Source organism: Hippocampus zosterae, chromosome 19 (assembly GCF_025434085.1).
Source record: "Hippocampus zosterae strain Florida chromosome 19, ASM2543408v3, whole genome shotgun sequence".
Classification (NCBI taxonomy): domain Eukaryota; kingdom Metazoa; phylum Chordata; class Actinopteri; order Syngnathiformes; family Syngnathidae; genus Hippocampus; species Hippocampus zosterae.
Window position 1 is genome coordinate 7,465,311 of NC_067469.1, and position 25,650 is coordinate 7,490,960.

General features: G+C 43.1%; 4 protein-coding genes and 2 long non-coding RNA genes across 7 annotated transcripts in view; 2 read left to right on the top strand and 4 right to left on the bottom strand.

Annotated features, from left to right (window-relative positions):
* Positions 1–322: 322 nt before the first annotated feature.
* Positions 323–4,518, top strand: msraa (methionine sulfoxide reductase Aa). The gene is made up of 6 exons (XM_052052780.1): positions 323–554; positions 2,583–2,651; positions 2,800–2,919; positions 3,002–3,106; positions 3,200–3,306; positions 4,211–4,518. The coding sequence occupies exons 1-6, from the start codon at positions 413–415 to the stop codon at positions 4,385–4,387; spliced, it is 720 nt and encodes a 239-aa protein (XP_051908740.1). The 5' UTR covers positions 323–412; the 3' UTR covers positions 4,388–4,518.
* LOC127592222 (uncharacterized) overlaps positions 3,643–25,650 on the bottom strand; it is a 193,646-nt gene continuing 171,638 nt past the window's right edge. Inside the window, exons 1-2 of one of the 2 annotated variants that reach the window (XR_007960082.1) lie at positions 20,899–20,922; positions 3,643–4,455 (exon numbers count right to left, since the gene is read on the bottom strand). This is a non-coding gene — a long non-coding RNA (uncharacterized LOC127592222). Of the gene's footprint in view, positions 4,456–20,898; positions 20,923–25,650 lie in introns of those variants that run through there. The other variant, XR_007960084.1, reaches the window with a different exon arrangement.
* LOC127592204 (12-(S)-hydroxy-5,8,10,14-eicosatetraenoic acid receptor-like) lies at positions 5,139–9,003 on the bottom strand. The gene is made up of 4 exons (XM_052052768.1): positions 8,711–9,003; positions 7,138–7,390; positions 6,890–7,042; positions 5,139–6,675 (listed from the first exon to the last, which is right to left on the bottom strand). The coding sequence occupies exons 1-4, from the start codon at positions 8,860–8,862 to the stop codon at positions 6,211–6,213; spliced, it is 1,023 nt and encodes a 340-aa protein (XP_051908728.1). The 5' UTR covers positions 8,863–9,003; the 3' UTR covers positions 5,139–6,210.
* LOC127592218 (uncharacterized) overlaps positions 6,585–25,650 on the top strand; it is a 29,297-nt gene continuing 10,231 nt past the window's right edge. The window contains exons 1-5 of the long non-coding RNA XR_007960078.1: positions 6,585–6,734; positions 12,182–12,282; positions 19,154–19,232; positions 20,573–20,656; positions 25,527–25,622. This is a non-coding gene — a long non-coding RNA (uncharacterized LOC127592218). The remainder of the gene's footprint in view (positions 6,735–12,181; positions 12,283–19,153; positions 19,233–20,572; positions 20,657–25,526; positions 25,623–25,650) is intronic.
* On the bottom strand, positions 13,112–18,219 carry LOC127592205 (12-(S)-hydroxy-5,8,10,14-eicosatetraenoic acid receptor-like). Its single transcript, XM_052052769.1, has 3 exons — positions 16,703–18,219; positions 15,473–16,043; positions 13,112–14,076 (listed from the first exon to the last, which is right to left on the bottom strand). The coding sequence occupies exons 2-3, from the start codon at positions 16,013–16,015 to the stop codon at positions 13,612–13,614; spliced, it is 1,008 nt and encodes a 335-aa protein (XP_051908729.1). The 5' UTR covers positions 16,016–16,043; positions 16,703–18,219; the 3' UTR covers positions 13,112–13,611.
* LOC127592213 (gap junction Cx32.2 protein-like) lies at positions 23,108–25,634 on the bottom strand. The gene is made up of 3 exons (XM_052052779.1): positions 25,523–25,634; positions 24,370–24,518; positions 23,108–23,799 (listed from the first exon to the last, which is right to left on the bottom strand). The coding sequence occupies exons 2-3, from the start codon at positions 24,496–24,498 to the stop codon at positions 23,191–23,193; spliced, it is 738 nt and encodes a 245-aa protein (XP_051908739.1). The 5' UTR covers positions 24,499–24,518; positions 25,523–25,634; the 3' UTR covers positions 23,108–23,190.

Consider the following 25,650-nt stretch of genomic DNA (forward strand, 5'->3'; position numbering starts at 1 on the left):
AGACTATTAAAGCCGAACTCCCATTAGGAATTCTTTCACGACACTGTCGTTTGAACAAAATATTCATATTAACATTACAATTCAACTCGATTATGATGTTATAGTTCACTGTGAATAAGTCGGCCTGTAAACGTAGTTTTTTCAAAATTACTTTAATTAGTCTAAAACTAAGTCAAGTATGTATGATCTTATTTATGTTGCGGAAAAAGCAGCACAGACATCAATAATTCACACTGGGAAGGTATTTAATATATTTATTGTAATTGGAGTACGAAATTCCATAATTTGTCGTGTGTGTTGTTAATCCATGGGAAGTAACCCGTGTTGTTGCACAAGCGTGACTTGGGTAACGCGTTGGCTGTTGCGTAGCTACGCTAACCGCGTTATCGGTTAACAGGGCTTGTCGAGCCCAATGGTTTCCTCTTCTGCCTATAGGCTAAGTCTGATTTGGCGACATTTTGCCAACGGTCGAATGGGAGACATGGCTTCCAAGACTCAGATGCCAAGCCCGGATAGAGCGCTACCCGGCCGGACTGAAGCTATCAAAGTGGCCGGTAAGTCACCACTGCCTTAGCATTAGCATGCTCAGTTTCGGAATGACGACACGTATTTCGCTCACTACAGTATCGGGAAGAAACACGCTTACAATGATTTGTTGAAGCGGATATAGTTAAGATATAGACGGACGGTTTAAAACCCCAACAACAGTCTTTATAATGTCTAAATAATTGAAAAAAACCTAGTTTTTAAAGTTTAAATCGCGACAGACATGCTGCGCATGCGCAAAGTATTCGCTTAGGTGTAAACAGTAACAATGCTTGACGGCGAGAATTCGATTTACAATGAAAATGACTTTTTTGCGTTGTTGTGTTAAAAAAAATACATTACCGTGGTGCTTGAGCCACTATTTAAAGGAAACATGAATCCGTCCGCCTGAAACATGTCAGTGGCATGCTTTCGTCCAAATTCACCCATGGATCAAAAATTATGACACATTTTTTTCCATCCTATATCTTGCGGTAATGAAATTTTATAGACGTAGATACAATACAAGTTGCAAACCTTAACTCTAAGCCTAGAATGAGAACTGGTGAACGGAGAGAATTGGCAGTAAACCAGGCCAAAATCTGGGTGCCAGGGTGAGGCAGGGTGAGAGACATGTTGTATACTGTACTCGGTTCGGTTTAACCAAAGAGTGTAGAAGCAATTCGACTTATTTTATTTAAGGTGCCACCAGTGGCTGGTCGATTCAGCATTTCATCACCAAGCCACCAAAATTCCACTTAATGCATGATAGTAATTACTGACCAGGCCAAACACGGCAAGATCACCCATTCCCACATCGACAGCATAAGCCAACATTAATTGAAAATAATGAGAAGATAATGCTAGGAATACTGTTAACTTATGATCAGCTTTGCTAACACAGACAGAAAAATAATAAACTGCATTCAACATCACGACACATTCACCGTCTTGGCAAAGTGTTGTCAAAATGCTGACACGTTGCGGACTGTCATCCCGTTCATCCATCTGCTTGTACAGGATATGTACTCTTTATTTTTAGTATTTTGGATGGAAGTGTGTGTGTGCAAGTGTGTAGGAAACAACAAGACTGCTGTCAGCCTTAATCTGGCAGCCGCTCCTGTTGGCACCGCGGCGCGCTCCTCTTCAGTACGAGTGGGGCTACTAAGTGTTGGCGTTCCATGAATAGATGTGCACTGGCATCACAGCCGGAACAGAAGAGCATCCATTTATCTGCTTTTGCCTTTCACACAGAACCCAGCCATGGCAGGAATATTGCTTCAATTGGCTGCACTTTCACAGAGCAACGCAGCATCTCTCAGTAGGATTAGCTCATCGCCATTTCGGGGAAGAGGGGAGGGAGGGAAGCGGTAGTAAAACAGGCTAAAGTCCAGCGCCCCCTGTAGTGTAGCAGTGCATGGCGGCCTTAGAACAACCTAAAATGTTTAAAAATGAATAGAAGTCGATTGGGATGTAACTACTGTTCTGCTCAATGCTCATTGGCCGATTCTGACACACACACACACACACACACACGTAAGCCCGAATGGAAATAGAGCAGCACTAATGCATAGTGTGTGTGCATGCTTGTCATAAAGCATCTTATGTTGGGAACACACACCAGACACATGTAAATTTTGATACTCATAACGATTACCATTATTTATAAGCACATTATTTTTTGTGGTTGGTATTTTCTTCAGTAAATATGAGCAACAAAAAAGAAAAAAAAACCAAAACAAACAGCCGGATATTATATTTGAAACACAAAATATTTTGCAAATGAAAAATTAAAATACAAATATGAAAAAAAATAAATCTGGTAAACATTAAATCCAAGCACGGAAAATAAATGCGAAATTTATGCATAACTAACACAGTGTGTGTACAAATGTGTGTGTTTTGGCTTACAGTCTTCACTAGTTGCTCAAGGCAACACGTCGACGTAAATGATAATGTCGAAATGTAACAATCAATATATTGTACAACAACAGTGTGTGTTTTTGGATAATGCAAATTGTGTACATGCGTGTAATCGCTCTTCACGTGTTCTTCAGCCAAACACGACGTCAACGGCAACAGAACCACGCCACCGTTCCCAGAAGATACGCAGATGGTCGTTTTCGGTGAGTAGCGTCGATCCGAAGATCTAGTAAACATCTTCTCACAATAGTATATTCAAAATGGAGGTTTTTTTGTTTCCTTGTATTTTTTTTCCCATAATTGTGTGTATGTGTGTGTGTGTGTGTGTGTGTGTGTGTTGGTGTCCCGCAGGGATGGGCTGCTTCTGGGGGGCAGAGAGAAAGTTTTGGCTCCAGAAAGGCGTTTATTCCACTCAGGTTGGATACGCCGGCGGTTCCACACCTAACCCCACCTACAAGGAAGTGTGTTCAGGTACACACAAAACACACACTTTTATTCGGCCGTTTTACTTTACCTTCATGCGACATAAGTCTAACTTTGATCGTGCGTTAAGGCATGACGGGCCACGCCGAGGTGGTCCGGGTGGTCTTTTATCCAAACCAGATTTCTTTTGCCAACCTGCTAAAAGTCTTCTGGGAAAGCCATGACCCGACGCAAGGTACGATATGCACGCCCAATGCTACACGTTATTTCTTAAGATTTTTTTTTTAGAACAAAAGAAAAAAAAAACCCATCATGTGTGCGCGTCCAGGTATGCGTCAGGGCAACGACGTGGGCACGCCGTACCGCTCGGCCATCTACGCCTGCGGCCAGCAGCAGCTTGAGGAGGCGCTCGCGTCCCAGGATCAATACCAGAAGGTACGCACGACATTGTCTGTGGTGACCGATCCCATTGCGTTGCCACTCTGGGATCGTTTGGTCATGACTTGATGTCAAATTGATAGGAGGCTATGTGGTGAGCGTCGCCATTTGGTTTCCTCTCTTTTATCACCAGATTGTACAGCCCCGCCCCCTTTCAATTCCCCCTCCTGCTTCCATCTGTGTGTATGCATGTATATGCGTGCGTGTGAGCAGTTGGCCCATCGCAAACATGCACACACACACGCACACACTCTTGCCAAACCATCTGGGTCCTAAATCTGTCCCCCCCGCTGAAGTCACTTGAGTTGCAAAACTAACACACACACACACAAATTGAGTTCATTTATTTATTTATTTGACGTGTCAAATCATTCCTGACAACATTGTGATACATTTTTGTTGCTTTTGTTGCCTTGATTTGTGGTCGTCGCAAGAAAAGGTTCCAAAGCCGAAAAAGAGTGATTTATTGATTTAAAAAAAATTACATCCACTAAGAACAACACCAAATCAATTAGCTCACATTTTAAAAACATATTTTACTATTTCAATGCAATCTGTATTCCACTATTTTGTGATGCATCTTAATATGTTAACACATGCAAATGGGTCGTGTTACACCCAAATTAATAAACACACAGCGTCCATGTTAGTTCATACATCTTCACAAGTGACGTCCTATCTCATCTACAAAAAGCCACTCTCGAGACAGTTGATAAAATCTTGTTTTGTACCAGACATAGGATAGTTTTATGGTCAACCTTGACCTCGTCTAACTGGGCAGAAATGAAGAATTTGATGTTTTGCTAATAATGACAGCAGAGGCTCCTTGGTGTAGATAACCGGACAGTTTGCACCCCGCAAAGAAAATTGATTGTTGCCGCGTGTGTGTGCGCTTGTGCAGGTTCTGACTAAAGAAGGTTTCGGAAGCATCACAACAGAGATCGCGGAAGGTAAACCCTTCTACTACGCCGAGGACTACCACCAGCAATACCTGAGCAAGAACCCGGGCGGCTACTGCGGGCTAGGTGGGACTGGAGTCTCCTGTCCAATAGGAATCAAGGAGAAGGAGAAGGCCTAGGTGACAATGTTCTGTTCTATTTTTGTTATTTTATGTTAAATATCCCTGAAAGTGCTTTTTTTAAACAGCTGCGCTCTTGTTAAAGCGCGATATGAATAAAGATGTATTGAATTTGTTGTTGGGAAATTAAACACATCAGGGTGAGAGCATTTCCTGCGTTGCCAAACATGGGGAATAGTTGACCACTTATAGCCGCCAGAGGGCAGCAGAGGAGCGGTTTAGTTCATCTCCCGTGCTGTATTGCTTCACTTCTCTCATAAATTCAACGCGTGTATTAGTCCTGAACTTCTTGACAGTGGGTATAATTTGAACACCTGCCATCAACGTAATGAACATCAACACATGTCATAATTTATCGGCAAGCTGCTGAAAGGTAGTGTAAGTGGCAATTACGACAACAAAAAACGAAGAATAGGTCAATCATCGCTACAAGATGTAACGTAAAGTACACAAGATTAAATGATGATATTTCGGGAAGGTAAAAGCCAGCCAAAGAAACCAGTTTGACAGGGGACTGTCACCGTCGTCATGGCAACGTGCTGTTTCTGGTTGGGTCTCGCACTAAAATGCTTCCGGGTGAGAAACAAGGCTATTGACTATGGTCGCACAGGTCAGGACCTGTACATGGTGCTTCCTTAAATTGTGTCCGAGTGGAAAATGGGAACACCCGTTTGTTTATCCCTTCACCACGCGCCTTCCCCCCACAGGCACACCAATAAAGCAAATTAATAGTTTTTTTGGGGAAAAAAAGAACATTAGCCCTTTGAGCGAACACGTCCATTTGTACAAGAAGCTGCCAACAAGTTAATGTTAAGTGGGGGAAAGTACTTGATAAGCTGACTTCTTGATGGTAAGTTTGCGACTTCAATCACACTGACGACACACCTAACGCGTTTTCTAGCTGTCGACATGATAATATGTGATCGTTTGCAGTATTTAAATGGTACGTGCCACAATGACAACTTGACAAAAGTATGTTAATGCGTTTTAGCTTTTCAGGAATTGTATTACCAAAGGAAACAGAGAATCACGTGTACATAATTAGCCACAAATTTCCCAGCCTTCTTAAACCGTGGCCACAAATTAGCTTTTTGTGCGCACCTGATATCTATATTGTGTCTTTAATTTTAATTCATCTAACTCGTAAATATTTCATTACTGGTTTCTTGAATCAAATACCATAATTTGATTTGTGTGAATACGGTGCCGCCTTAAACTACGAGGTTAATTAATTCCTTTATGTATTTTAAGTAATCTTTCCCCATTGAACTCATTGGAAATCCCGTTCATCAGTTACACCCAAAATTTGCAATGTTTTATAAATAAGGAAAATAATACTGTGATTTTTACTTGGATAAACACATTGGAATAATCTGATTCAATAGGGTGTAAAGAATGTAGCAGTTTGTGCATAATTAATCGGTTGTGCATTCTTTTGTTGCGTGCGATTTGATCACTAGGGGGCAGTAAAATGCAATCATGAATACATCAATATAAACTACGAAGACCTCCACAACTAATATATGTAGGGCGGTACAATATATCGAAAAAAAGTTAAGGACAGCTCATTTCACGAAAATATCGTAAATCAATTCACTCGTTTCTCCTGGTAGCACTGTACACTTGTTTTAATACATCATACTAACAACATGTGGGAGCGGGCAATTTGACTTGTCAAGATTTCTCATCTTGAGTCAAATTGTCCATTGGCAGATGGATCATTTGGCTTAAATCAGTACTGTAATATATTCCTCACACACCCACATACAAATTTGCCCTTGTTTAATGCAATTTGTCCTCAAAGACAAACCCCTAAATAATGTTCATACTTGTACTTTCTCAATCATTGGCAATGAAAGACTCCTCCCTGCAGATGTCGTTGTCGTTGTTGTCATCGTGGTTTCGGCCTTGCGCAGTCTCTTGTGCAGGAATGCCGGACAGAAAGTGTCCAGGTAGGCATCCTTGAAGCCCGAGTGGCAGAAGCAATACACCAGTGGGTCCAGCAGACAGTCCATGAAAGACAGCACCATGAGCGTATCGTAGACCTGCACCACCACGTCCTCGGCCTCCTGCCATCTTCTCAGACGCATGACTAGCAACACCGCTCGGGCGATTGCGCACGGTAGGAAGCAGACGGAGAAGATGACCGCCACCGACATCACCACGCACATGGCTCGCCTCAATTTGGCCTTTTCCCCCACCGTCTTCTTCTTGAGCCGATGGACGATGCGCACTGTGCAGTAGAGCAGGATGATGAAGGGGATGAGGATTTGCGAGAAGAACACCGCCTACAGTCGAGAGGAACCATCAGGAAAGACACAGATTGGACTTCGGACTGTACAGCAGAGTCACAACCGAGGTGTCTGTCTGAGGTGAGGCATTTATTTTTGTAGTGGATGATACACTCGGGGTGGAGGGTTGGGGGGAGTAAGATGTTTATTTGCAGCGTTGATTTTATAATTGTAGCGATTGTGTTTATGAGAACGTGTTTCGGCTCAATACCTCCCTGAAGGTGTCGGTGACATCATGGTAAATGGTCTCAACGTCTCGACCGTGGCTGTTGCAGCACTCAAAGGTTTTGAGCATGGTCGGGATGGTCAGGGGCAACAGGAGCAGCCAGATCACCACCGAGATTTCTGGAGATTTTTTCAGGACCTTGACCGATCCGCAAAAGAGAGTCGATTTTTACCCTGTAACCTGATAACATGATAAGCCGTCCACCGTAGTCGCCGCCGTCCCCGAAAGAATACCTTGACAAAGTTCCTCCGCCCGAGATGCACCACGTTGAAGTAGCGGTCCAGCGACAGGGTGACTAAAAAGGCAATGCTGGCGCCGCGGTTGAGGAAGAGCATGAAGAGCATGGCCTTGCACATCCAGGTGTTGGGACTGCGCCTCTGGCCCAATTGGTAGCTGTAGGCCTTGGCGGGAAGGCAGGCCACCAGCAAGAAGTCGGCAACCACGATGTTGAATAGAAACACGCTCTTGTTCTTCCAGAACTTGAACCTCCATGGGCAAAAAGGAGGAGCGGAAGAAAGAGCAGGGGCCAGAAGAAGAAAGGGAATCCCAATCAATCAAAATTTGAATTTCTAATTCATTCCCAAGTATTAGCCTTTATTTTTCTGCAGTTGGAAAAAAAAGTCTCTTTAAAAGGTGGTTTGAATTTGAGGCGAAGCATTTATTTATTTTTTTAATGTCGCGGATGCCATTTGGAAATAGCAGGTGTTAATTTGAGGCGAGATGTTTGGGAAAAAAAATGTTTTTTTGATATTGTGGATGGCATTTGGAAATAGCAGGTGTTTATTTTATTATTTTTGTAAATGGAAAAACTTTTTTGATGTTGCGGATGGCATTCGGAAATAGCAGGTGTTAATTTGAGGCGAGATGTTTGGGAAAAAAAGTTTTTTTGATATTGTGGATGGCATTTGGAAATAGCAGGTGTTTATTTTATTATTTTTGTAAATGGAAAAACATTTTTTTTGATGTTGCGGATGGCATTCGGAAATAGCAGGTGTTAACTTGAAGTAAGGTTTTAAAAAATATATTTTTTTTTGATGTTGCGGATGGCATTCGGAAATAGCAGGTGTTAATTTGAAGCGAGGTGTTTTTTTGAATGTTTTTTATTTTTTTGCGATGTTGCAGATGGCATTTGTTTATTTGAGGTGCGGTGTTTCTTGGTTCTTATGGATGACATAAAAAGGATATGTTTGTTTGAAGCCCTGCGTTTATTTGATGTAGTGCACATTTGGCTGACAATTACTGTATATATTTTTATTTTTTTTGTGAGGTGAGGCATTTATCTGTTGTCGTGGATGATGCACTAGAAAAACAGATGCCCATTTGAAGTCAGGCATTTATTTGTTTTCTTGTATGGCACGCGTCGGGGAAAAAAAAGCCGGTGTCAATTCGAGGTGAGGTATTTCTTCCAGCAACAAAGAGTGTTTCTTCACAGTTAATAGTGGAGGACGCACGTGGGAAAATGTATTTGTCTGATCTATTTCGACATTTGTCGTAGTGAATGATGCACTTAAAAAAGTGCACTTGCGGTCAGGCATTTATTTTCACGGATGAAACATGGGGAGAACGTCTCAAATTGAGGTGAGGTGTTTGTTGTAGTACATAATTATAGTATATCATTTATTCAAAGTGAGGGATGTTTATTTGTTTTTGTGGCTGACAGTGGAAAAAACAAGTGTCCATTTGAGGTGTGGCATTTTCAATGCCAGTTAACAAATAACAAGGTGTTTGTTAGAAGTGAGCTTTTTATTGTTATGAGGGCAGGAATCAACTTTTTTGGGTTTTTTTTTTGTGAGTGATGGGAGTTACCTGAAGATGAAGATGTAGAGGACGGACAGGTTGAGAGGCAGGCCGAGGGCAAACTGTCCCGCGACGATCCCGGAGAGGACGTTGTACGTCACGGCGTTGGTAACGTTGCAGTGGTCCAAGTTGCTATCCACGGCCGAAGCGTTGGTTCGCATCGTCCTCCCCCGTCCGTCCCCGCCGCTGGTTCTCGTCAAATTGCACTGTGTCCTTACGAGTCGGGTCTAGTTTGAGTCACATTCCGAGGAAGCGCTCGGTTAGTAAATGCCGCGCTCAAAGGTGGCGAATGCAGCCAGACAGATGAGTGACTGCATAAGAGCCAAGCCGTCCTCTCCTCATCCCCCCCCCTGACCCCCCGCCCCCACAAAAAGAGGCTGAGTGAGCGAAGGCGCTTCACGTTTGGAGGTGTGGTTTCAAGTCAGGTCTCCTCTGACTCTGCATTCTCTCGGCTTGGCTCTGTTTTTTTCCCCACACATTCAAACTCCCACTGATATGAACGGATGCGTCACAAGTCGACCACGTTTTCCCCGAACTCTTTACTGAAAAGAGATGTGAAATTCCTCAGGTGGCCAGGAAAGACAATCACTCATGTCTGCACATGTGCTGCTTTGCGGAAGCCCACCAACGCATCCACGGTTCTTCTAGATCAGGGGGCGTCAAACTCATTTCACATTGTGGGCCACATACGATCTCGGTCGCGGTCAAGTGGGCCAGACCATTATAATTATACCATACTCTAGTATAAATAACCAAAATAATATATTTCTGTTGTTTTGGTCTAAAGAAGCACAAGAACATTCGGAAAATGTTGACATTTAATCAACAGATCTTTTACAAAACATTTCATGAAGCTCCTTAGATTTCCTTCGACAAATGTGGAATTTACTTTTATCAGTCACAAATATGCATTGCAACCGATCCCACTGATTGTACAAACTTTAACAAGTAATTGGTATTGAAAAATATAGTAATGCACTTTTAATATTAAATTAGATTTATAAAGAAAGGAATGTTTAAACCATTTGCAAACGTGCATATAAAATCTAAATGTAATCCCTGCCTACACCTTACTAAATAAAGAGAGTGGTATTAAATGTGTTAAGAATAAGGTATTCACATATCCTTGATAGCGTCTGCCGTGTCGGGTCTGTCTCAGGGACAGACTGAGGCCGCTGTTGTCTTCTTTTCTGATCAAAACAATTTGTCTTTTACTCTGATTAAACCAGTGTGTCCCCCTAGCGGATACTCCATGAATTGCACCATATTAAAAACATTCATTCTGTGTCTTTTATGCATTTTAATTGCTTTTAAATTATCCTGTGGGCCTGATCAAACCTCCTTGCGGGCCGTATGTTTCACACCGCTGTTCTAGATCTTGTCTTTATTTGAGGTGAGGCCCGCATTTGCTGCTGTTGAAAGCGTTTATTCTTTCTGGCGGATGACTGACTTGATAAACATCGGTGTTTCTATGGTGAGAGGTGTTGATTTGTTGCGGTGGATGATGACTTTTTAGAAGTGAGGTGTCTGTTGATACTTGAAGCGGGGAGTTTGTCATCGGCTTTGGAGTGAGGCATTTATTAGTCGTCGTAGATGACACATTTTGGACTGATCTGAGGTGTCTGTTTGAAGCGAGGTGTTTATTTGTTGGAGTGGATGGCATGATTGACGCAAGCAGGCATTTATTTGTCAAACTCAGTTTTTTTATTTGAGCTGAGGTCATAATTTGGTGTTGTGGAAGACAGTCTTGAAATAATTTCTTCAATGTGAGGTATTAGTTTTTGTTTGTGTCAGGCATGATTTTAGTGTCATTTTTTTTTTTGTTGATGTGAGGTGAGGCGTTTATTTGTTGGAGTGAGTGATGCACTTGGAACAAAGGAGCAATTTGTTCGGTGGTGTTTATTTGTATTCGACACAGTTTGTGGATTTTCTTTAGGTTGAGGCATTTTATGAGCTGCTGTGGAATCCGACACGTGGGAGAAACCATCCATTTTTGAACATTTGACCTGAGGTATATTTTTTTTTTTTGGAGTGGATTAAAAAACGTGAATAAAATGATTTTCACTTGACACAAAGAATGACTGAGGCCCTTGGGAAAAAAAGACGTTTATTGGAGATGCGGCACATATTTGATTATAGCGGGTGCTCTCGAGGTTTGAAGAGAAGCTCTTTGCTGAAGTCCTGTCCGATAAAAGCCAATGATTAAAGACTCAGATGGCAATCATTTATTAGCCGGTGAGTCGCTCTGCTTCACAGGCATTTTGTCAAATTGCCGTGGCAACAAGAACAGTTTGAAGATGGCGCAGATTAACGCATTCACGGGAGCAGGAAGTCGTTTGCCTTACGGCTTCCTTCCACGTACGTGCCGCTCACAAACCTTGTTTTGCAATCTCATCTATTCTTCTTCCTGCTTGAGCGCCGCGAGATCGGTTAGCGATGAAGATCGGCCGCGAGAAACTGGTCACTTCTTTTCGGTCGGGGGGGGGAAAAAAGCCCCGCTTATCTTTCCAAAGTTATCAACCTTCAGTTCGCGTGCCGCGAAACATCCCGCCTGTCATTCTCAGCTTCATCTCCTCCATCGAACCAAAACCAAAACCGCGTGTCCGATCGTTGTTGTGACACGACACGACCTGCCAGCGCCCAAGAACCATGACACCACGCTACACTAGATGACTGTAAACCCCTTTGTTACAAAATCTCCCACAGAATTAGTTTGTAACGCATACAAAAAAATAATAATAGTGATAAATAAGGGGCTTATTTGAGGTCAGGCTTTTAATTTTTTTGGTGGGCCTGAAAAGTATTCCTAAAAAGTCACTTGGAAAAATAACATGTTGACTTGGTTTGAGGTGCTTCATTTTTTTTAATGGATGAAAGAGAAGCTTTTGTTTTAAGTCTGGTATTTATTTTAGTAAATGACACACTTGGGAAAAGGATGTTATTCGATATGAGGCGTTTATTATTATTGTCGATTTGTTTTTGAAAACGGTGTTTATTTGACGTGAGGCGTCTCTATTGTGAAGTGGGTGACAAGATAAGAGCAGATGTTTATTTTAGGTTCGGCCTTTGTTGTTGGGGATGACACCTAAAAAGTAGGGGTTTATTTGAGGTGAGGCTTTAAAATTTTTTTGCGGGTGATGCACTTGGAAGAACAAAGTGCTTATTTTAAGTTTGGTATTTTTGCAGTACTTGGAAAAAATATTGTGTTTTTCAATTGAATAATGATATGATCCATTTGGACAAAAGTAGATCTTTATTTCCGGCCCGGCATTTATTGGAGTGGATCCCGCACTTGCGGTACACGACTTTGGCATTGACTGGAAATGCTTTTCCACTTTTTCCATCCAGATGTTGTGAAGTGTTAATCGATGACACACACACACACACACAGAGTTATTGCAACATATTGTAAAGGTAGACAAAACCATTGACGTACAATTGAATCACAGTGATCTTACCCTGTCTGTCATCTATTTTTAGATGAATGGACGCGCGCACACACTCTCCACCTTGTTGACATTATGGGATGCATCATGTGACCATTCCTGGGATGACATCATCAAGGCGATGACATATTCCAGGTAATGACTGCTTCATGTCACGGTTTCCACTGCTTCCCCCCCATGGTAGGAAATATACCGGCGTTTCTTTTGAATCCGCGATCATCATTTAATGTTGTTAATGTAGGTCCGAAAATATTGTATATATATATTTTTTTATTTTTCTTTTTTATATATATAAATGTGTATGACATTCCTGCCAGTAGTTTTTAATACACCAGCCTTGTAGGACGTCAAGAGTTCAGGATCTGACATTTTTTATTCCCTTCTGGGTGAAACCTGACCTCCGTTTACCCCTAAAGGAAATCAGCTATGACAAAATGACGTGAATAATAGTAGTCGTCTTCCTGTTAGGACCTTCAGCTACTGCGCAACACGCAGTGTGACATCATGTGGGGTTGTTAATGATTTCATCAGGCTCGTCAAAGGACATTTCTGGGTTGTCCATACCGAAATGGACACTTTCTTTTAGGTACACCTTCTGTTGATATCGAATGTACTGTATATATTAAAAAATATATATTTTATATCACGTGTCTTTACATTAGATAATAATTCCAAATTTGAGGTAGGGCCGTTTTGAGATTATTCCTCAGGAAAAAAAAGGCTTTTTAAAAGAATTTTCTGTACTGCTTACACAGTTCGCTTTGTGGAATGTTCGAAACCAATACTCCACAGAATAACTTGTTTACTTGAAGTGTTTACAATGTATCGTGGGAGACACATGGTGTTAATTTAGTTTGGTTTATTTAGTTTAGTGGTTCAACTTAGAAAAAGGTGCTTCATAGAAGTGAGACTTTAGATTTTTGCAGCACACTCGGAAAAATAAGGTTTTTATTTCAGGTGAGACTTCTGGTTGAACCAGATGATGTATTTTGGACAAAAACGGATTTTTGTCAATTTTTTAAATTTTAATATAGTGGACTGGAGCATGACATTTAATACTGGAAAAGAAATATGCTGCAAAAAACATTTGATATCAGGAGAAATCAACCAAATTTGAAATTAAAAAAAAAAAGAAAGCAAAATTAGTTTTGAAATCATTGTCATTAGCTTTTATAGAAGCAAAGAGGGGAAAGTATGAAACTCAGATTTAAAAAAAATGTTTTTTTTAAAATACAGTGTGCCCCAAAGGCCACCGGAGACAGGAAACATGTTACGTGTTGCCGAAGAACATGTTTTCATTCAGTCAGTCAATAATTGGTTTTTGAAAACCACATGGCTCCACCTTTAAATCCAGAATGTCAAACCTCTCGTCCCCTGCACCGCTGAACGTCACCGTACAGTTTTTTGAATGAAGTCCACATGGTGGCCGGAGTTCAAAGCAGATCCCCTACTGGTCGGCGTCCCTCAGATGACGTTGTTGCGTTTGGGGTTGGGCGTGGTGTTCCCCGTGGAGCTGTCCATCGACAGCGGCCCATCCTTCAGCAAGAAGGGGAAATAAGTGGACAGATAGAGCGCCTTGAACTTGGTGCTGCTCAAGCAGTAGACGAGCGGGTCCAGCAGACAGTCCAAGTAGGACAGCACCATGAGGCCGTCGAAGGCCACGGTGGCTTTGTCCTGGTACAATTCGTGCCACTCCTGCACGCGGGCCACCAGCAGCACCGCCCGAGCGATGGTACACGGCAGGAAGCAGAGCGAGAAGACCACCATGACGGCGGTGACGAGGAAGACGGCCCTCCTCAGCTTGGTCCTGTCGCCCACCGTCTTCTTGCGCAGGCGGTTGACGATGTGCACGGTGCAGTAGACCAGGATGACGAAGGGGATGACGATTTGCGTGAAGAAGACCGCCTCTCGTAAGCTGTCCACCAAGTCCTGACACACGGGGAAAAAAATGATGAGAGTCGACCGTCAGGACCCCCTTTCCAAGCAACAGTACAACTTTAAATGGAACATTAACCCATTCGCTTCTCCTCCACGTCGAGAGGAGCCAGATGAGGTGGCTTGGGCATCTGATTAGGATGCCTCCTGGACGCCTCCCTGGTGAGGTGTTGCGGGCATGTCCCACCGGTATAGGCTGCGGGGACGACCCAGGACACGCTGGAGAGACTATGCCTCTGGATTCCCCGGGAAGAAGTGGCTGGGGAGAGGGAAGTCTGGGCTTCCCTGCTAAAGCTGCTGCCCCCGCGACTCGACCCCGGATAAGCAGTAGAAAATGGATGGATGGATTTAATTTTAGCAATTTGTTTTTTCTACAATGCCATCGCATGTGGGAAAGGAGAGTCACAATGCACTTTTTGATAGAGGTGAATCAAATTCAATTCATAGTCTGGAAGCAACATACTTTGAGTTCACCAATCAGGTTTGAATTAAATGTCATTCACTCCCAAAGACATATTTATACGTCATTTCACACTTCATAGATTCAATCCCCAGGTACTTATTGATTTATTCTATTTTTTTTTCTTCACATTTTTAAGTGAGGTTAAAAAAAGGGTCTGAAAATGGCTCTTCATGGAAAGAACACGTTAGAAAATTGATTGAAATGTTCCACAAACCTAACTTTCACTTATGTGATGCGAGTTTCAATGTGCCAATCGTACAGCGTGTGTTTTTCTAAATATTGGAATCAATTTGGACTTGCGTCCGTTTGGTTGTAAACACTGAAACGATTTCGTCGAATGTACGTTTATACTCGATACATCAAGGGCAATTTAGAGACTTCTATCTCCTCCACGTATTTGTTATAAATATTCAAGATGGTTCGCTCGCCGACTTGAAGCCGACTTACGTTTTCTTTGTGTAAACACAGAAAGCGATTTCGAGCCATCAGTGGATGCATGTTTTTTTTGGGGGGGCGGGGGATGTGGCAGGAAGCCAGAGTAGCAGCCGAAATCCCATGTAAAATCTTCTACCCTCGGGGCCACAGTGCTAACCACTGAGCTAACCGTTTTATTTATAGACTGGCACTCCACGTCAAGTATGGAGCCCGATGAGCTGCTTTTATAAACAAGCTTAGACTGAACGGTCCAAAGCCCGCTGCGGCCTTCCGCCGCTATATTGCCGTTCATCTCTCGCGGATTTTTTAACCCTTTCGGGCACAGCGGTGACTACAGTGGACAGCTTACCGTGTTATAAGGTGCATGAAAAGGGTTAATACAACAGAGAGCGCTCGTTGAGATTTAAATCACCCGACTGAAGGTGAAAAAAAAATGCCCCGTGGTGTCTCTGCATGGCAACTTTTCACCTCTAGACCCGGGGGTCCTCGTACCTTGATCAGGGTGTCCTCCTGGTTTCCGTCGCTCTTGTGGCTATTGCAGCAGTCGAAGTTTTTGAGCATGGTGGGGATGGTGAGGGGTAGCAGCAGGAGCCAGATGAAAATAGAGATGTGCGGCGACTTCTTGAGAGCCTTGAGCAGGTTCTTGCGGCCCGGGTTCACCACGTTGAAGTAGCGGTCGATGGACGTGACGGTGAGGAAGGCGATGCTGGCGCCGCGGTTGAGGAAGAGCATGAAGAGCATTGCTTTGCACACGGCGTCGTTGCTGTTCCGCCGCTCTCCCTCGATGTAGTTGTACGCCTTGATGGGCAAGCTGAAAAGCAGCAGCATGTCGGCCAGCACCAGGTTGAACAGGAAGACGTTGTTGGTGTTGGACTTCCAGAACTTCAACTTGAAGATGAAGAGGTGCAGGATTGACATGTTGAGAGGCAAGGCCAGCATGACGATGATGATCATGACGGCGGCGTAGAATTTGTAGAGCGCCTTGTGCGTGGCCTCGCAGTCCTCGATGAGCTGGTAGATGGAGCCGTTTGCCATGTGGGAAGCGGGAACGGAGGAATCTTCTCTGGAATCAGAATCATCTTTATGGACCGAGTCCATGAGGAACCTCTCTCATTCGAGGCACCTTGACTCTTAAAGTGCAGAATCAATTCAATGGCCAAAAATGGATTCGATGTAAGCTAAATGAAGTGATGAGCCTGGTCATGGAACGAATTGAATCAAAAATCAAGGGACCAGAGTATCGCAAAAGATGGAGGACTTGGACTACGACATACTGGATAGGATTTAGGAATTACGGTGAAAGCAGAGTCTAGGCCAGGGCCTTCGAACTCCGGTTCCTCGAGAGCCCGCCTGTTTCGGAGCTTTCTCGTATCCAACACACTTGATTCAATTGATCATGATCGTTTCAAGCTTCGACAGAGCTTGCCGATGAGCTGATCTTTTGAATCAGGTCTGTTGACGTAGAGAGGGATCCAAAACAGGAACGATTATAGCTCTCGAGGAACCAGAGTTCCCTACCCCTGGCATAGGCAGTCATCGGCAATACAAATGCGCTCAATAGTGCGGCGCTTCTGATCACCGATCGATCGCATGATGCAGAGTGATTGAAAAAAGTGCAAAATGGCAAAAGGGGGGGTCAACAATTTCAGAAGTTAGGAGCACTGAGATAGGAGCTGTTGCAATGTCTGCTGGTTTTGATGTTAATTTTTGCATAGTGCCTACCTGGGGGGGAAAGGAGCTGGTAAAGACGGCGTCCGGGGTTCGGCCGGGTCCAAGATTTTTTTTTCGCTGGCGGCTTTGCAAGTCCTCGAGCGGGTAGAAGCGTCCCGACTGAACGGCCAACCCGTTTGGGCACCAAGTCAAAACGCAAATCCTTTTTGTTAAAACCCCAGAATCCCGTCCAACTGGTTCCTTCAGTGGAATGCACGCCAAAGTTCCAAGTCAGTTATCTAGCGAGAGGGGTTCCTGGCGGAAGCAGGGTCCCGGCTGGCCAAGCGGGGGCAGAGGCGAGGGAGTGGGGGGGAGTCCTACTTGTTGTGCTTCTGTTCACGCCAACGAGCTCCAGCTCTGGAAGTGAATCACAGTGGGAGAGTCGCGCAACTGGTTTCCGCGCTCCCGTCGAGGCTCCTCCTTATATCGCCGGGAGGTGAGTCACCGAGGGCCCCAGCGTGTACGGCCTACAGTTGAACGGCCCGACGTCAGCACGGCCATGCCTACGGACGTCCATGTCGATGTGTTTCTGGACGTTCCTGACAGGCAGTCGCAGGCATCCCGCAATCTCTTGGCATCAAGTGTGAGAACTATCTTGGGAGTTATTCCGAGGGCTGCTTTGTTCGATCCCACAAGCTTGCATATAGCTGAGATATTTTCTCAAGAGTGACCGCTTCCCAGTGCACCCACCAATCGCCGCCTCTCTAGATTTGGCGATGATAGCTCAGCTCACGTTTGACCTCTGATGACCCAATCCGACAGTCGTGTCAACACTCAAGACCATTTCGAGTTTTCGCACCTCCACTAGTTTCTCATGAGTGACCAGTTTCCAGTGTCTGAGCGTCGCTTACTGTGCTGTCGCTGCCACCGTGGGATTTTGCTTCGGATGCTCGGGGAATTAATGGTGGAGCTGGTGATTTATGTCACTGCCAATGTGGACGGAGAAGCTGCAAAGGAATGTGGCGTTCCTCAGGGAAGCGGAGGCGGAGGTAGTGGGATAGGTTCCCGCATACCTCCTGACTCGACGAGTCTGGACAGCTCCCTTCCATGGCAAACTTTCTCCTGTCAGACCGAGAAAAAGATGCTGACGTTGAATTCCAGGATTGGATGATAAAAGCTGAAAACAAAAACTGTTTTTTTTTCTTCCTTAAACCTTTCAGGGACAGTGGCTACTACAGTAGACAGCTTAGCAGGTTTTCAGGTTATTTAGCATGAAAGGGTTAAAAATGGTTGACGCGTCCAGCGAGATGTGGTTCCCGTCTCCAAAGATCCTGTTAGCGTCCGTTAGGCTTTTTTTTATTTCCCATCCAATTCATTATCCGAGCAGGTTATCCTCACAATGGTCGCAAGTGAGCTGGAGCCTATCCCAGCTGTCTTCTGGCAGTCCGCGCAGCACACCCTGAACTAGTTTCCCTTCTAGTTTTATGTTTACTTTGGAGCTGACTTTTGAACCCCTTCTCCTCAGACAACACTTTATTTGCCCACAATGTCACTTGGAGGCGGATCAAGGCGCGCCAGGAGTCTAGTAAAACTCAACGGTCTGCGAAAGTAACAAAACGGCTCTGAGGCGCTTTTATAAGACTATAAAGATTTGTTGTAGTGACATTTGGTTGATCGGCATTTGCCGAAAACAAGCCTTTTGGTTGCAACTTCTTAATCGACTTAAAAAAAATATTGTGGCAAGATTTTCTCTTCTTGTTCCAAATCTGAATTATTAATAAAGTCTTTCTTTTTGACCCTCAAACGTCATCGGTGGTTGCGACTCATCTGAGTCTGCTTGAAGTTCATCCTTTGGCCACGTCATCAACTCCCAAAATGATTCGGCTTCAACGGTGACAAAATGATGACGCGCCGGTGCTGTTTTTGGTCATGGAGTCTGGAACGAGTTGCTACTGAGGGAAAGATTACACTTGCTGATTTGGACTGACTCCCTTTTTGTCATCCAAGCGAGACTGTTCTCTCTTAAATCTTTCATTCCTTTGCCTTGCCCCGCCTTGTTTTGCCCCGAGACATTGTTGATTATCATGCTGACATGAAAGCCAACTCAAACGCCTGTCAGACATGACGCAGAAAGGCATTTAACCTCCAAATCATTGGCTGATAGCTTCATTATCCCCCCCGCCCCCTTTTTTTGTGACACAGATATTTGGCACAGGCATATATAATAAATTTAGGCCATAAATGTAAACGGTACGTTTTAACGCAAATAATGCAGACCAAGTACAAATATAAAACCTCGCTGATGCATACTTGTTGTCATTGCGTCTTAATTAGCATATGAGGGAATTGAGAGGGATGTCATTCACACACTACAACGTTCTGTCAGCCGTGCAGAGAGTCATCGTGACACTCAACTTGACTCGCTACTATGACCATATCCGTCACCCGACTCCTTTCAGCAGTCGCGCGCACGTCTCCAATGTGTGTTTTGAGAACACAGGAAGTTGATTTCATTTTTTTTAGGGCAGTGGGCGGAAGGATGAAACCGCAACACACTGGACTGACACCATGGCAGACCCATACCAGGAAGTGAAACAAAAAGGTTAAAGAGAAGTTCAGCTCTATATGTACAAATATTCACAATGGTGTATACCCAATCCATCCATTCTCAGAACTGTTAATCCTGTTAATAGTTGCGCTTCACACATGTCGGAGGAGCACTGGACCATAAACAGCCTCGTCTTTGGGCAGCCGTACTGTTAATAAATAACAGCCCTGTGGCAATATTTGGGAACAAAAAATAGACCATTTCAAAACCATTTTTCTTGTGGAAAATCTTTGAAATGCTATTAATTGGGTTCCAGGCTTAGAAATGTTGACATTTTTAGGCAAAGTTTGAGCAGATGTAACTTTTCTAATAATCATGTTATAATACAGCTCAAGTAAAGTCAAACTATTCACCCTCTGAAGACATTTCACATTTGTTACCATTAGGGACTACAACATCTGTTAGCAGTTAGCATGTGCCTTTGCTTAGCCGATTTTTTTTTTAAACTCACTTATAAATTAGTAACTTTCACATAAGTGTAAAATTTGTTTAATGAAGATAAACCAGCCAACCTTTGAAGATCATATTGACATGTAGATATTAGAGAGGGAAAAGGAAGGTCCGTGCTGCACTGTATTTGTTTCTGGAATAGCCAGTCACAAGAGCAAAAGTGAGTAACGTTTCCTGATGCTTAACTAATATTGTATGTTTTTTTTTTGGAGGGTTCGGGGAAAAAAATGTCTTCAAATAACATGTCATGTTTTACTAGCTGTTTGCGACCCACGTTTTGGGGTCGCGTCAACCTAGTCGAGGATCAGTTTTACTACATCCAAAACGTAAAGAACTTGCAAATGTTTGGTTTGGTCATTAATTGACATAACAGATTATAAATACAGTATGTTTAAACGGGCTTTACGAGGCAATCATTCAACGTGTGCACACAAACACTACAGAAAACTATTTACGTTTTTTTTTTTAAACTCCCTTAGCAGACGAGTCGTTGCCTGCGTGTTCTGATATCACAGTGCCTTGCCTGAGTGAAAGTATGTCTCAAGCTTGAAATAGATATCCACGAACGTTGGAGGACAAGCGCAGACATATTTATGTTTTTCTTGAGTGCAAAGAAAGACAAATCTGCGCCAACTCGTCCGCCCGAGAGTTCACAAAGGAGTCAATGACCCGAGCCGATGTGACAATTATGACTTTGAGTGGAGTTATGCCGCCCTCTTGTGGTTTCCTGCAAAATCGTTTTTAAAAGAATATCTTCCGCAGATGGCTCTTGAGCATGTTTCGGGTCAAAGGTGAATTGTGGATCCAGACGCAGCTGGATGCCAAATAAATACAGTAAATAAAATGATCGTTTATCGATTTGTGTTGTTTCTTGTGACTTGCAGGTTTTTGGGCAATGCCCTGCCTGGCACCAGCAAAGGAACCATTAGCAGATCACGGAGGGTCGATCACCCTGCCTTGAGCAGCCTGTGAGTTAATTTTTTTTTTTTCACCAATCTCATCCACTCCAGCACAGTCGGTGAACAAACAATGCTGTGTTTTTGCTGGTTAAAGGACACTTTGATTCTCTCCTCTTTCATCTCAAACCGCTTCAAACAACAAAGCGTGTGACGGAAAAGTGGTTAGGACTGCACGACTGTCTGTGTTTTATGTTATGTGTTGTGTTTATTATTTTACCTTATGTTAACTGTTTTGTAAAGCGCTTTGTTACAGCTGCCGCTGTTGTGAAAGCGCTATATAAATCAGCATGTATTGTATTGTATTGTATTGTAAAAAATATTATATAAGAGCGTGTGTGGCACCCAAAACTTTTGTGGTAATTAACCACACAAACAATCACACAAGAATCTCATCAAACAGGTACACTATCCCAACTACCCCCAGCCATAATGCGCTATACAACGCAATACATTAAAAACAAAACGAAACAAAAAGGCCACTGCTAGAGGACAGAATTAAACATGGGAAATTTGGTACATTTTCACAAATTGATTGATTATTTAAAAAATATCACACACACAAACACACATTCATTCATTCATTCATCTTCCGTACCGCTTGATCCTCACTAGGGTCGCGGGGGGTGCTGGAGCCCATCCCAGCCGTCTCCGGGCAGTAGGCGGGGGACACCCTGAATCGGTTGCCAGCCAATCGCAGGGCACACAGAAACAAACAACCATTCGCACTCACACTCACACCTAGGGACAATTTGGAGTGTTCAATCAGCCTGCCACGCATGTTTTTGGAATGTGGGAGGAAACCGGAGCACCCGGAGAAAACCCACGCAGGCCCGGGGAGAACATGCAAACTCCACACAGGGAGGCCGGAGCTGGAATCGAACCCGGTACCTCTGCACTGTGAAGCCGACGTGCTAACCACTGGACTACCGGGCCGCCCACAAACACACACATATATATATATTGCGCGTCGTCCCGCATGCGGTCTGTCCTTCCGTCTGTCCCTTTTCAAAACGTACCTACTTCACCGCGCCGCCACTGCGCCGCTCAGGCAGTGGCTCACTACGATCGCGCGGGCATCTTAGCGAAAAAATGTTGTCTATCCACAAGCATTGCAATGAAATTGTTAGTTATTTAGTAGAGCTAAACATATCTTTATTTTCGCGATAAGCAATGAAGATGAACAAAAAGTTGAACCAAGCACAACACTTTTGTGGGCCGAAGGCCCACCTTACCAGCCTTCCGCAGGAACTAGCTGATGAGCCGCCCAGAGGGCGGCGAACCAGCTAGTATATATATAATTAAATTGCTGTAACAATATTTCTGACTCACACAAGGTGGCGCTGTGACTTAAGGGTGTCCCCTGCCTACTGCCTTAAGACAGCTGGGACAGGCTCCAGCAAGCCACTGCGACGCTTGTGCGGATAAGAGGATTAGAAAATGGATGGATGGATGAAGAGTCTTCACTAGCGAACTGTAAATATAAATATTAAGAGCTGGATGAGGAATGAGGAGGCAGAAACGTCCTCTGCTGGAGACTGTACTGTTAGCAATATAAGGAGAAAAAAGGAATAATGAGAATACGTCGTTTCATTTTTGAGGTCGTTTATAACATCTGTGTTATGAAAACAAACTGGACCAAAAAACAATAACTAGCAAAACAAAAAAAATGACCACATAAAAGTGTTGTAAAATCCAAGGCTAAATCCACCAGCATGGATATCAAAACAGGATGTGGCCAGCAAACACGAATTGAACTCTCTCAATGGAGACGTTTGTAACACTGATCAAAAACACTTTACATTTTCAGCCGTTTATTAATAGATACAAACAGACAAAGAAATGAAAGCACACACAAAGAAGCATGAGCGTGTGTGTGTGAGTGTGTGTTATCTTCATCTTAAATGCACGTTATAAAAACTGTGTATTTATTCATACTTTCTTTCATTATTTACATTTACATTTACTATTTACAATCATTCACAGTCATTTTTGGGTCCATGAGCAGAATAATGTCATCTAAATTCATTTAATTGGGTAACATTAAATTAACCCTTTCAGGGACAGCGATTACTACAGTGGACACCTTATGTTATCAGGTTACAGGGTGCATGAAAGGGTTAAATCCAGTTTTTGAAAGCGTTATTGAAGTAGATTTGCATAGTATGGCCGGGCACAAATGATAATGCCACTGATTTGGAAAAAAACATAGAATAGAGGGGATTGCTTGTGTTGAAAAATACTGAATAAGTACCTTGAAAAAATGCATATGAAATCGCAATCGCAATATGGCGGTGGGGGGACAAAACTGCATTTAGATTATTTTTCTATTATTATTCTAATTGTTCAGCCCTAAAAGTGTGTGACAAATCGCTTCATAAAACAAGGTACCACTTATTTTGAAGTCACGCTTGTGACGCTATTTTACCCCTTTCAGGGACAGCGGTTACTGCAGTGGACATGTTATCAGGTTTCAGGGTGCATGAAACGGTTCAAGTTTTTTTCCTGTGATTTCTCTTCTGCCGCTCGCCATTTTGACCAGTCTCTCACGGTCTGACGAACTCGCTGCCGTTCATTGGCCCCCGCAGGGCTCCGCCGGCTATTTTGCCTCTTCTCCGGGCGTTTCTCGAGCACGCCAGGTAGAAGATCTCCACTACATTGAGCAGCACCGATACACAGGACATGATCAGCATGAAGATGATAAAGATGGTCTTCTCGGTGGGTCGCGACATAAAGCACTCCACCGTAAACGGACAGGGCGCTCGCGTGCACACAATTTGGGCGTCCATGACAAAGCCGTACAGGTAGTACTGGCCCACGATGAAGGCCATCTCCAGGATAATACGGAAGACGATGGACGTCATGTAGTTCCCTAAAAGGTTGCCTTTGATCTTCACGTGGCCTTTGTCATCCGAGTACTTGGGAAGTTTTAGCATGGAGGAGTTGCTTTTGCTCTGTTTCTCACGTAGTTTGTTCTCCTTATGGATCACGTGCATGACGTGGCCCAGGTAGATCAGAGTGGGCGTGGACACGATGATGATCTGAAGGACCCAGAAGCGGATGTGCGAGATGGGGAAGGCGTGGTCATAGCACACGTTCTTGCAGCCCGGCTGGTTGGTGTTACAGATCATCTTCGACTGCTCGTCCCCCCACACCTGGAACGGATCGTCATTGCCATTTAGTTACTTCCACTCCTGTCCTCCAAATAGTGGTTGTGCACATGAAGGAACTAACAAACGCGCAAACATTAGACATACAGAATGAGAACAACGGGGGCCCCAAAATTGAACCCTGTGGAACACCATACGACAGCGAGGCAGAGCAGGACTCGGAGCAGCGAAGGCTCTCTCAACTTTAAGTAACTAAACTAAACACAGAGCAGAATAATGGTACAGCTCTAATTGTTCTGGAAACACTAATATTTTCCTTTTTTTTCCCCCTTCCCAACAATCTTTAGATCAACATCAAAATTTGTCCTCAAAGAATTAAGGCAACTGGACTATGTATGTTTCACCTTAAATTTACTCTTTATTGGATCAAACCCAGAAAACACCCGAAGACAAAATCTATTTCACCCCATCGATAAAATCCCGAGGAGCTAATTCAGAAATTTGAGAGTTCAGGAAGCTGTTGAATAGGTACATGGCACAATATCGGCAAACATCAAGTCTACAAAAAGAGGATTTTTAATGTTTTAGTGATGTAGAAGAAGAAGCGGTGTAGACCTTCTCAACCCCGGCTCCCAGGACCATGATTCTGAAGATGAAGAGTACGCTGAGCCACACTTTCCCGATGACGGTGGAGTGCGACTGCACTTTATCCAACAGCTTTGCCAAAAATCCCCACTCGCCCATCTTCGATCTTATTCACCACACTTTAAACACAAAAACAACATTACGGCATTCAATGGCAAAATCTCACATTTCGATGGCACTCCCCACCAACGCAAAGCTTTTTGTTAGTTTCATGTTGCTGAGTGCAACAGGCATCAGGGGCTGAATTTTCAAATTGGACTAATTATAAAGTTAGTTTTTTGGGTGCGACATTAAATTTAGCTGCAATGCACAGGTCATGGGCAACGGACAAAAAATAAAAACAACTCAAATATTTAACATATTTGTCAAGTATCTGTGCTTCAAATATATGGAAAGTTTGCCGCTGGTAAATATGAGCCAAAAATGTCAGCTTCAAAACAAAAAGGCAGAATTAATGTGTTTTATTTCTAACTTGAAATTTTGAGATTTTCCTTTTTTTTTTTGCGTCCACTCATGATCGATATGTCTTCCAACTTTTACATAGCATGGTCAAACAGTTTTTTAAATTAAAAAATACAATAATCATGAATAAAATATCAAGGGAAGCCAATTTTAGAACATTTGCCGAAGTTTTAAAAATTTTTAAAAATTATTACAACAACCAGAAAACCTTTGACCCAAACATGTTACAAATTGTGTAACTTATGATTTTAAACATAGTCGTGGTCGTAATAGGAGTAGAACTGAACATAATTCATTGAACATAAAAAACATTTCTACATAGTATGAATATATGTGTACAATATATGTATATGTACAGTGTATATATATATATATATATATATATATATATATATACACACACACACACAATTCTTATAGTCATTCTCATTGTTACATCTCTGATGTACCAAAAACACTACATTATCACATTTTTAATGCTTTTTATATAATATATACATAACACATCCCTTCACCCTTCTTTCCATATTTAGCACTTTTTGTTATTTACATTTTGAACTGCGCTGGAATGTTTCAGCATTGGTCAGTGTGCGCTAAGGAAAGAAAAATTGTCAGAAAAGTTTATTATGATTCGCTTATTAAATGAAAGGAAATTGCTTACCTAGGATTGGACGAGTGACTCGTGCTGCTCCCCGGCTGTGCTGTGCAACTACTGAACGCTGATCGCAAAAAAGCCAAGGAGAAAAAAAAGCAAAGCAAAGGTGAGATGTTTTTGCTGATTTCAACTTG

Coding starts and splice junctions, on each gene's coding strand:
- msraa (XM_052052780.1), top strand. CDS start 413: ATGGTTTCCTCTTCTGCCTATAGGCTAAGTCTGATTTGGCGACATTTT. Junction 2,652..2,799: donor TACGCAGATGGTCGTTTTCG/GTGAGTAGCGTC, acceptor GGTGTCCCGCAG/GGATGGGCTGCTTCTGGGGG. Junction 3,107..3,199: donor AAGCCATGACCCGACGCAAG/GTACGATATGCA, acceptor GTGCGCGTCCAG/GTATGCGTCAGGGCAACGAC.
- LOC127592204 (XM_052052768.1), bottom strand. CDS start 8,862: ATGCGAACCAACGCTTCGGCCGTGGATAGCAACTTGGACCACTGCAAC. Junction 7,043..7,137: donor GGCGGAGGAACTTTGTCAAG/GTATTCTTTCGG, acceptor GGATCGGTCAAG/GTCCTGAAAAAATCTCCAGA. Junction 6,676..6,889: donor TCACCGACACCTTCAGGGAG/GTATTGAGCCGA, acceptor TCTCGACTGTAG/GCGGTGTTCTTCTCGCAAAT.
- LOC127592205 (XM_052052769.1), bottom strand. CDS start 16,015: ATGGCAAACGGCTCCATCTACCAGCTCATCGAGGACTGCGAGGCCACG. Junction 14,077..15,472: donor AGGAGGACACCCTGATCAAG/GTACGAGGACCC, acceptor CCCGTGTGTCAG/GACTTGGTGGACAGCTTACG.
- LOC127592213 (XM_052052779.1), bottom strand. CDS start 24,498: ATGGGCGAGTGGGGATTTTTGGCAAAGCTGTTGGATAAAGTGCAGTCG. Junction 23,800..24,369: donor TGGGAGCCGGGGTTGAGAAG/GTCTACACCGCT, acceptor GATCCGTTCCAG/GTGTGGGGGGACGAGCAGTC.